At 43.1% G+C, this 11,212-nt stretch overlaps 1 protein-coding gene across 1 annotated transcript in view; it reads left to right on the forward strand.

The window, feature by feature from the left end:
• The window catches only part of LOC128061315 (uncharacterized), a 111,034-nt gene that overhangs the window by 35,165 nt on the left and 64,657 nt on the right, over positions 1 to 11,212 (forward strand). Inside the window, exons 10-11 of the mRNA XM_052653588.1 lie at positions 1,625 to 1,740; positions 2,520 to 2,838. Of these exons, the coding sequence (XP_052509548.1) occupies positions 1,625 to 1,740; positions 2,520 to 2,838 (435 nt within the window). The remainder of the gene's footprint in view (positions 1 to 1,624; positions 1,741 to 2,519; positions 2,839 to 11,212) is intronic.

Here is an 11,212-nt window from a genome sequence, read left to right on the forward strand (position 1 = left end):
GGTTGCAAAAGAGCAGGACACAACTGAGTGACTGAACACATTAAGAAGTAGGAAAGCTGTGGGGCCTAACTTATTTTACATATATAAAGTTTGTAGGAGCAAAAGGAGAAAAAGCAAGACTTTTATAATTGTCCTAATGGTTCAGAATGCTAGGCACAAATAAAATTCATTAAAAATTTCTTTAGTCTGTAGGCAACTATTTATGATTAAAAAAAAACAAAACTCAACAAAGTGGTTATAGAGGGAACATTTATCAGCATAATAAGGGCATCCAAATTGGAAAAGATGAAGTAAAACTGTCACTATTTGTAGTGCTGTGTGGGACACCTAATTCTCCACTGCTGTGTAATAAATTAGACCAATTGTAACCACTTAGAACAACAGACATTTATTACCTGACAGGTCCAGTGGGTCCGAAGTCTAGTGGCTAAGCTGGTGGCTCTGGCTCAAGATCTCCCCTGGGGCTGAGGTCAAAGTTCATGGCAGTGAGGTCTCCAGAGACTGTGCTGGAGCAAGCTTCACCTTAGAGCTCACTTCTGGGCCTGGGTTCTCCCCACATGGCCTCTCTCCACAGGGCTGCCCGGTGATGGGCAGCTGGCTACTCCCAAGAAAAAATAAGAAGAAAGAGTGAGAACACAGGCAGGATTTAAGCTGCAGGCTTTTATAACCTAATCTAGGAAGAGATACCATGTCACTTCTGCCATTGTGAATCCCTAAGTCCACACCACCCAAAGACACAAATTATTTTCCCTCTTGAATGAAAAGAGGAATGGCTAAGACTTTTTAGACACATTTTGAAAACCACCACGGATTCTTTGGTTCTAGAAGAAGCATTCTATCGTTCGTGGGGACGTACAGCCTCCAGACTCAGAAAATACATCTGCTCCAGAGAGGACAATACTACCTCATCCATCATAGAAAGGGTTTAAAGTAAACCACAGGCCACAAGTAGCTGGTTGGTTCCTACCATGTTAAAAAGAGTTGAAGCAAACATTTCAGTGACTTGAGCTTAAGAGGGCTTATATTTGCAATGTTAATGTGATGAATAACATTGCAGTATGAAATAATAAACATAAATTTAGTGTATTAGAAAGTTATCATCGTTCACATTAACATTTTGCTTAAAAATTATAGTGTTCTCATTGAGAATCAATCCTAAGGGATTCAAAAATACCTTTATAAACATTTTTTGAGTAAGTATTGTCCAGGTGGCACTAGTGGTAAAGAATCCGCCTGCCAAAGCAGGCAACACAGGTTAGATTCCTGGGTCAGGAAGATCCGCTGGAGAAGGAAATGGCAACTCACTTCAGTATTCTCACCTGGAGAATCCCATGGACAGAGGAGCCTGGCGGGCTGTGGTCCATAGGGTCACAGAGTCAGACACGACTGAAGCGACTTAGCATGGAGTGTTCTTATTGTGAATCAGTCCTAAAGGATTCAAAAACACCTCTATAAGAATTTTGGGGTAAGTGTTGTTAAGCTAACAGGGTTCAACATCAGGTCAAATGGGGTGTCAGTGAATACAATTTCCGATCTCACTTTGCTCATTTTGGTTTTCCACTCAGGGAGTTTTCTTTTCATGTATTCTGTGTGGCTGTAAGCACATCCACGGGTTATTTTTCAGTCTCCTCCTGTCTTTAGAGGCAGCGCGGGCAGCAGGGATAGCAAGAGGAGCCGAACCGCCGGTGCCCCTCCTGGCCTCGCCACTCCCAGCTGGCTGGACGCCGGCCTCGCTCTTCTGTGAATCACAAATAACGGTCCCTTCCCCCCAGGGTGGAAGCGAAGGCGAGATAAATACATGCAGGGCTTAACACAGCCACAGCAGAGAGTAACATGTAGGCTACAATCATTACTATCAGATATCTGCAATTAAAATGAAAACCGAGAAGTGATCTGTCGAGGGCCATGCCCATCAAGACCACCTTTTATGAATTACTAGGAATGTCGGGTTTTGTTTGTTTACCTGGTTTTGCTCCCAGAATCCCGAGGTAAGAACCCGCAGGTAAATTACTGAGCTGCTGCACCGACACCACGCACTGACATCAGCACGTCCACACTAACTGTACATTTAATTTTCGTTTTCCTCATTTTCTCCCTTTTGGGCCCAGGAAGTGGAGGAAGGATCCCGGGCGAGTACATTGATCTCCCTCAAAGTACTGTGAGGGAATGACCGTGCCAGCAACTGCCAAGACAGCTGCATTTACGGTGGAAGAGCTGTGACTCTCTTCCCTTCAACCGAAGTGAAGTCGTTCAGCCGTGTCCGACTCTTTGCGACCCCATGGACTGTAGCCTACAGGCTCTTCCGTCCATGGGATTTTCCAGGCAAGAGTACCGGAGTGGGTTGCCAATTCCTTCTCCAGGAGATCTTCCCGACCCAGGGATTGAACCCGGGTCTCCCGGATTGTAGGAAGATGCTTTACCATCAACCAACCTGTTCACAAAACCGAAAAGCGAATTCCAAACCTAAGCCCCGGTCCTCAGAGGCCGCTGAGACCCCGCTGCCCTCGCTGTCTCCTCAGGGAAAGCGCCGCGCCAAGTTTAAATAAGGTGCCGTCTCCTCATTGGCTGGCGCTGCTGCTCGTTGATTGGCTCCGCGCGAAGGAGGGCGGTACCGGGCGCGCCCATTGGTGGAGGAGGAAATTTTTAACTGGTCGATGCCCCTGCGCCATTAGCTCCTCTTTGCAGTTTGAGAGTCTCTTGCCCGGGCTATCTTCCTGGGACTCGGTGATCCGAGGAGAAGGGGCGAATTCTCTCTCGATCCCCGCAGCTCCTCGAGGGGACGCGGTGCGCGTTCCTTCGGAGGCCGCTCGGAGCATCCCGTCGGACCCGGAGGCCTTGGTGGCGACCTGACACCGGGGGCGCTGCTGCTGGGAGCGAAGCCCGCCAGAGCCAAGGCCGCAGGCGGGGCAGGGAGGTCCCAGGGCAGAGAAGGCGGCGTCCTCGCCCGTCCTGTCCCTCAGCCACTTCTAGGAGCACTTGAGCATCCTATTTGCACATGTGCTCTTCTTCTGGGTTAGTCAATTAAACTTTCAGCTCCCTGGTGGCTTAGACAGTAAAGAAGTGAAGTGAAAGTCACTCAGTCGTGACCGACTCTTTGCGACCCCATGGACTCTCCAGGCCAGAATACTGGAGTGGGTGGCCTTTCCCTTCTCCAGGGGATCTTCCCAACCCAGGGATCGAACCCAGGTCTCCTGCATTTCAGGCAGATTCTTTACCAGCTGAGCCACAAGGGAAGCCCAAGAATGCTGGAGTGGGTAGCCTGCCCCTTCTCCAGGGGGTCTCCTGCATTGCTGGATGATTCTTTACCAACTGAGCTATCAGGAAAGCTCCAGACAGTAAAGAATTTGCCTGCGACGCTAGAGACAGGAGTTCCATCCTTGGTGGGGAGGTGGGAGGGAGCAATCGCTGGAGGTGGGAAAGATCCTCTCCGAAAGTAAAAGGTAGCCCACTCGAATATTCTTGCCTGAAGAATCCCATGGACAGAAGAGCCTGTCTGGCTACAGTCCATGGGGTCACAGAGTTGGGACACAACTGAGTGACTAGCACTTTTACTTAAGGAAGAAAAGAATAGTACTACATTTTGTCATGCCTTAAAAAAGGAAATAGACAAACTAAATTAAACACCTTTGCAGCCCCCAAACATACACCCAAGTAATGTTTATAATTCAAATCTGCTAAATTACATGTCCCCAATCTTTTCAAAGATTTTCATTTTAATGAGAAAATCATAACTGAAACTTTCTTTGACTCCATAGATAATGTTAATGGCCAAATTAAAGAGAACAGTAAACTTATTCTTACCCCAACTATTCTTCAACTTTGAACATCACACAGTCAAGGACATTTTCTAAGTCCAGATTCTTTTTTGGGGGGGGGGGGTGGGGGTGTGTGAATAATAGCTGTGCAGCTAATAATCAGAATTAGAGGAGAGTCTTTCACCAGATATATTTGTAAAAAATTATTCAAAGACTATTTGGAATCAAAACTTGTGCATGAGATTCACACGATTGTAAGTCCAGATTCTTTCATAAATGATAATTACAGACTAAGTTAGGATCTAGAATCAGGGTAAATTAATCCAGTTCTATCCCCAAGTCAATATGTAAAAGATACTACGACATGTGTATATGTATATTTCAGCAAATATGTAAATTGTCACCATCATCAAATGGAAGTTCTTTGATTTGAACTCACAATCTTCTCAGGATGAGACAAAAAATGAAGTTTTACCTTGATTCCTGAATGTCAGGGTTCAAAATCTCCAAAAGATATTTTTGAAAAACCCAAAATCTCCGAAAGCTACTTTTGGAAAACCCAAAGCTTTAGAAATGAAGTAAAATTGTTACACTTTTAAATCAACAGTACCAGAACTGAAGTTTCTGCAGTTCAGGACATCTCCAATCACAGCCGTAATAAACAACTTAAGTGCTGACTGCATGAAATGACCTAAGATACAGGACTCTGACAGTGCCTGAAACAAAATATTCAACTACTAGCCATCACTGTTGTTTTTAATATTGTTGAATTCCTTTCTTCCTCTTCCAGCCTCTTTTTTGTCTTGCTTTTCTTGTCTGTGTTCTTGGTTCCAGGCACCACTGTGCAGTTCATTCAGAGGCCCTATTCCTGGTGTGTCATGTCTACTGCAGGGTCAGCCCAGGGGCGCTCCTGCCAGGAGGCTGTTTGCCTTCCAGATGACTCAGCTTTCCCTCCCCTGTACTAGACCCAGAACATCCTGAGAGAAGAAAATAAGTGTTTTATAAAAATTCAAATTGCATTTCAAAATTTAATTTTAACAAATCATATTCTTTAAGGGCTTACCTTTTAATTTATAAAGCCAGGGAAGCAGAGAGACCAGCTAGGAGGCTGTCTCCTTAGTCTGAGTTGTGTGTGTGGGGGTGTGTGTCTGTGTCTGTGTGTGTGGTGTGATATGCTCACTCTTGTCTGACTCTTTGCCACACCATGGACTGTAGCCCACCAAACTCCTCTGTCTGTGGAATTTTCCAGGCAAGCATACTGGAGTGGGTTGCCATTTCCTCCTCTAGGGGATCTTCCCAACTCAGGGATCGAACCCAAGTCTCTTGAGTCTCGTGTATTGGCAGTCAAATTCTTTACCAGTGTGATACCTGGGAAACGCTAGTCTGGGTTAGAGGTGACCACATTTGACCATGTTTGACCACAGCAGTGGAGGCTATGAGGAGTGGTTAGACTTGAGAAGCGGTTTGCAGGTGTATCTCGAGTATGTTAGTCACTCAGTTGTAACAGACTCTTTGTGGCCACATGGACTGTAGCCTGCCAGGCTCCTCTGTCCATGAAATTCTTCAGGAAAGAACACTGGAGTGGGTAGCCTTTCCCTTCTCCATGGGAATTTCCAACCCAGGGATTGAACCCAGGTCTCCTTCATTGGCAGGCAGATTCTTTACCACTGACCCACGAGGGAAGCCCAGAAGAAAGATTACACTATATTAAAGAAAGACTATAAATGTACTATTTCCAATATACTTCTATGTTGGGTGAGTTTATTACTGGTGAAGTTAGGTAAATTTCAAATGCACTATCTTGTTACCTGTAATTAACCCAAAGTTTCAGTAAATGCCATGATAACAAGAGTGACATTCTTAATTTAGTTTTAAATATATACATACATAATGTTACAACCTATGATTTTTGCAAATAAAACCCATACTTTTACATTCTTGGAAATTTTTATCTATGCATTCCTAATCGAAGTTAAGTGAGCCTTAGGAAGCATCACTATGAACAAAGCTAGTGGAGGTGATGGAATTCCAGCTGAGTTATTTCAAATCCTAAAAGATGATGCTGTTAAAGTGCTGCCCTCAATATGGCAGCAAATTTGGAAAACGCAGCAGGGGCCACAGGACTGGAAAAGGTCAGTTTTCATACCAATCCCAAAGAACGGCAATGCCAAAGAATGCTCAAACTACTGCACAGTTGCACTCATCTCACACACTAGCAAAGTAAAGCTCAAAATTCCCCAGGCCAAGCTACAACAGTACATGAACCATGAAATTCCAGATGTTCAAGCTGGATTTAGAAAAGGCAGAGAACCAGAGATCAAATTGCCAACATCCACTGGATCATCGAAAAAGCAAGAGAGTTCCAGAAAAACATCTACTTCTGATTTATTGACTACACCAAATCTTTTGGCTGTGTGTATCACAACAAACTGTGGAAAATTCTTCAAGAGATGGGAATACAGACCACCTTATCTGCCTCTTGAGAAATCTGTATGCAGGTCAAGAAGCAACAGTTAGAACCAAACATGGAACAATGGACTGGTTCAAAATTGGGAAAGGAGTACATCAAGGCTATATATCGTCACCCTGCTTATTTAACTTATATGTAGAGTACATCATGTGAAACTGGGCTGGATGAAGCACAGCTGGAATCAAGATTGCTGGGAGGAATATCAATAACCTCAGATATGCAGATGACACCACCCTTATGGCAGCAAGTGAAGAGGAACTAAAGCGCCTCTCAATGAGAGTGAAAGAAGAGAGTGAAAAAGCTGGCTTAAAACTCAACATTCAAAAAACAAAGATCATGGAGTCTGGTCCCATCACTTCATGGCAAACAGATGGGGAAACAATGAAAACAGTGACAGACTTTATTTTGAGGGGCTCCAAAATCACTGCAGATAGTGACAGCAGCCATGGAATTAAAAGACACTTACTCCTTAGAAGAAAAGCTATGACCAAGCTAGACAGCATATTAAAAAGCAAAGACATTATTTTGCCAACAAAGATCCATCTAGCCAAAGCTATGGTTTTTCCAGTAGTCATGTTTGGATGTGAGAGTTGGACTATAAAGAAAGCTGAGCACCGAAGAATTGATGCTTTTGAACTGCGGTGTTGGAGAAGACTCTTGAGAGTCCCTTGGACTTCAAGGAGATCCAACCAGTCCATCCTAAAGGAAATTAGTCCTGAATATTCATTGGAGGAACTGATGCTGAAGCTGAAACTCCAATACTTTGATCATCTTATGCGAAGAACTGACTCATTGGAAAAGACCTTTATGCTGGGAAAGATCAAAGGCAGGAGGAGAAGGGGACCACAGAGGATGAGGTGGTTGGATGGCATCACCAACTTGATGGAAATGAGTTTGAGCAAACTCCGGGGTTTGGTGATGGACAGGGAAACCTGGCATGCTGCAGTCCATGGGGTCGCAAAGAGGCAGCATGACTGAGCGACAGAACTGAACTGAATACAGTTTATTATCCATACTATTTTTTGATTTTATGCTTGAGAGCAAGAAATTGACATTGTGCATTCTGTACTGAAAATTATTGAATTTTTCTCAGTAGGCAAGTGATTTTTTTGAAGCGTTATTGTCTGTATAGCATCTAAGTTTTGTTTATAGCAATGAAAGACTAAGACATTTAAAAATCTTTACTGATTAAGAAAAAACTGCCTTTTGGGTAGCTTGTTGCTAGTAGCTAGGCTTGCTAACAGGCTTTATTTTAATTTTTATATTGTTCACTCAGTCAAGAAAGAATAATAATCTACTGTATTTCTGCTTTCAACCAAGAGGGAGAACTCCAGTGAAAGTATTTTACTTATGATTTCTTTATCAGAGGTAAAAATAGTGCAGATAAATATTTATTTACAATTTTTATTTGATCGTATATGTATTTGTTGCTATGTGTAAAATATTTCAGCCTACGTAAAGGAAGAAGGAAATAGTCCAAAAACTTGCTTATTTCTAGGAATACTTATGAGGGCCTACCTAAAATAGTGCTTTTTCATCTCGCATAAGTATGGACCCTTTTTTTCCCTCCAATTTTGCAAAAGCCTACTTCAGAAACCAGTCTTAGAGGGCAGAGTTTTATTCTATGAATAACATTCTATCATTGCTACAGATAACTTTTATATTTGGTATACTTGTGGTTTATTTTCAATTACCTAAATGAGGAGGCGTAAGAAACATGGGTTTGAGCCCTGGGTGGGAAAGATCCTCTGGAGGAGAGCATGACAACCCACTCTAGTATTCTTGCCTGGAAAATCCCATGGACAGATTCTATAGTCTATGGTGTCGCAAAGAGCTGGACATGACTGAAGCCACTCAGCACCCACACACACGCACCTAAATGAGAACAAAACAAAATTTGATCTAAACTTTGCCTTTCCTTTGCCAAAGCATCATTAAGCTTCAACCTGCAGAGCATTGTAGGAGTATTAGAAACAGGCTCTTCCTGTTGTCACTAGTCGTGATTGATCTTTATTGAGGTACATTCAAAGAATAGTCCAGTGACTTATGTTTATGTTCAGTTCAGTCAGTTCAGTTCAGTTGCTCAGGTGTGTCTGACTGTTTGCGACCCCATGGACTGCAGCACGCCAGACCTCCCTGTCCATCACCAACTCCCGGAGTTCACTCAAACTCATGTCTGTCGAGTTGGTGATGCCATCCAGCCATCTCATCCTCTATTGTCCCCTTCTCCTCCCACCCCCAATTCCCCCCAGCATCAGGGTCTTTTCCAATGAGTCAACTCTTCGCATGAGGTGGCCAAAGTTAGCAACGTTATTAAGGACATGGGTTACTCAGTGTCTCCCTCCACTGGTACTTTCTCTGAGGCTCTCTCTGCGCCATGGCCACTTTCCTACAAGCCCTCTCAATGCCACGTGTGTCCTCCCTCCTCTAAAGTAGGTGATGACCTCCTGGACAGGCAGCAGCCCTCTGCTTCCCTCACATGCAGGCGGCTTTTGAGTGAAAACCCACCCTGATTCGTAGCCTTGCTGTCAGCATGCAGATGTTCGCTCTTCAACAACCTCCATCCTCCACGTTTCGAGATGCTCTTTATTTCAGGGTTTGAGGTACACAATATTCGATTTGCCCAAGACTCAGAATGTACACCTAAAATTTCTACATTTCTTTGTAAATTTCAAGTCAAAAAATACTCTGCAAAACTGCTGAGTAGAATTAATGATATATTTGCTTTATTTTTTAGAGGAGCACACACAAATACCATTTACTTTTCAATGTGTCAAACAAGAACAGGTGGATAAATGAATAAAGACATGATTTTATAAGTATAATAAAATGTTGATGGTAGAATCTATTCGGGGAGGTTACGTTTGAAACTGTTCAAATTAAAAAATAATCAAAATAAGCAGAGGCCGTCTTTATACCTTAATTGGAAGTCACTTAAATGTACAGGAAGAGTAGAATGGGTAGGTAATCCGTGTCACATTAGCAAAGTGGAAAACTACTCAGGGAAGGAGTTATTCACTATAGTCCCAGACCAGGGTGAATCTCACAAGCAGAATGTTAAATGAAAGAAGCCAGATATTAAAAAAAAAAAAAAAATACTCACTATCAGGTAAGAATCGAATCGCCAGTCTATGTCCGACGCAGGATACAGCATGCTTGGGGCTGGTGCACAGTGATGACCCAGAGGGATGTTATGGGGAGGGAGGTGGGAGGGGGGTTCATGTTTGGGAACGCATGTACACCCGTGGTGGATTCATGTCAATGTATGGCAAAACCAATACAGTATTGCAAAGTAAAATAAAGTAAAAATAAAAATTAAAAAAAAAATACTCTAGGATTTCATATATGTAGAATAAAACTGGGGGCTTCTCAAGTAGTACAATTGATTAAGAATCTGCCTGCTCAACACAGGAGACACAAGAGGTGAGGGTTTGATCCTTGGGTTGGGAAGATTCCCTGGAGCAGGAAATGGTACCCCTTTTCCAGTATTCTTGCCTGGAAAATCCCTTGGACAGATGGGCCTGGCAGGCTACAGTCCATGGAGTTGCAAAGAGTCAGACATGACTGAGCACGTATGCACAACAGCCATCACAAAATAAAACCAGGCAAAACTGACCTATGCTATTAGAAGTCAAAATTACATTTATCCTGGGAGTGGACCTTGGCAGTGACCTGGGGTGGGAGGGAATCAGAGGGATGGTGCATCCTGTCTCTTGTTCTGGGTGCAGGTTCACAGCTATGTTCAGCTAGTGAGACTTTTGATCTGTGTAGAAATGGTTCATGCACTTTCCTATTGTATTTTAAATAAAATTTCCAAAATTGAAATAATAGGACTTCCCACCTCACAGTATTATTTTGTAGTTTAAACTAAAGCCTGTTAGAATGTAAACTCCATGAGGACAGTCATGAGAATCTGTTTTGTTTTGTTTTTTTTTTTTTACTGTTATTGCTGACTTTAAAAAATGCACAATGTGGGGGTTGTGAGTTAAGTTTTACTGGGGCAAAATGAGGTCTACAGCCCAGGAGACAGCATCTCAGACAGTTCCGAGAAGTTGCTTTGAACAGGTAGTGAGGAAGGTGAATATATATGTGATTTTTGGTGAAGGGAGAGTACATGCAATCAAGCCTATATTTTTTGCAGGTTTCTGCTAGTCACAAGGAGTAGATGTCACCATAAAGGATCTCAGTGTACTCCTAGATATGAGGCGATACAAGAATTGGGCTCATAAAATCAACTCTTGAAAACATCCAACAGTCTGACAGACGTGTTCTGCCCGTTTTCCCAGAGCACAGAGTGCCTCGTTTCTGCTCTCCACCCTGAGCTCCCTCCCGGGAGTGTTGCAAGTCAGCCTCTGCAGCAGCACAGGAGTTAATCCTTGTGGAGGTAGAGGGCAAAGGCCAAGTGCCAAAGGGCAAGGGCAATTTGGAGCTGACACTACAAACACAAGACCAAAGCATGTCCTGGTTTACACTGGGCTCTCAGAGCACTCCTCACAAGGGGCAGTTCAGCACCCTGCTTGTCTCATCACCTGCCACGGGATACAAACTCTCTCAACATGAGACTTTACAAGCAATAATAATATTCTATCACCACTCAAAACAGGGCCACTTTTCCCTTTAGCAGCTCAGTCTATACAACACTATTTTCATATCGGATTCATTAACTCACAGACCTAAGTTCAACCGGTCAATTAATCAATGGTGGTGAAGAAATCAATGGCAACCAGTGAACTTTACTCCATGGACTTACAATGGGAAATTAAAGTCGAAAACTTAGCCTGCTTTTTATGCAGCCTGGGATAATTATTTTGCTTTTCTTACCGTTGCGCTTATTGGTGATCATGTTCTAATTGGTCTGTGGCATGAAAAACTACTGTCCATTAACATGGCTGGGTATTTTTAGTATTATCCTAAGCTATTTTAAATCAATTATAAATGTTGTTACAAAGGGACTTAGACAGATGTTGTAAATAATTAACTTTTTTCC

This window comes from Budorcas taxicolor, chromosome 16 (genome assembly GCF_023091745.1).
Source record: "Budorcas taxicolor isolate Tak-1 chromosome 16, Takin1.1, whole genome shotgun sequence".
In the NCBI taxonomy this organism is placed as follows: Eukaryota; Metazoa; Chordata; class Mammalia; order Artiodactyla; family Bovidae; genus Budorcas; species Budorcas taxicolor.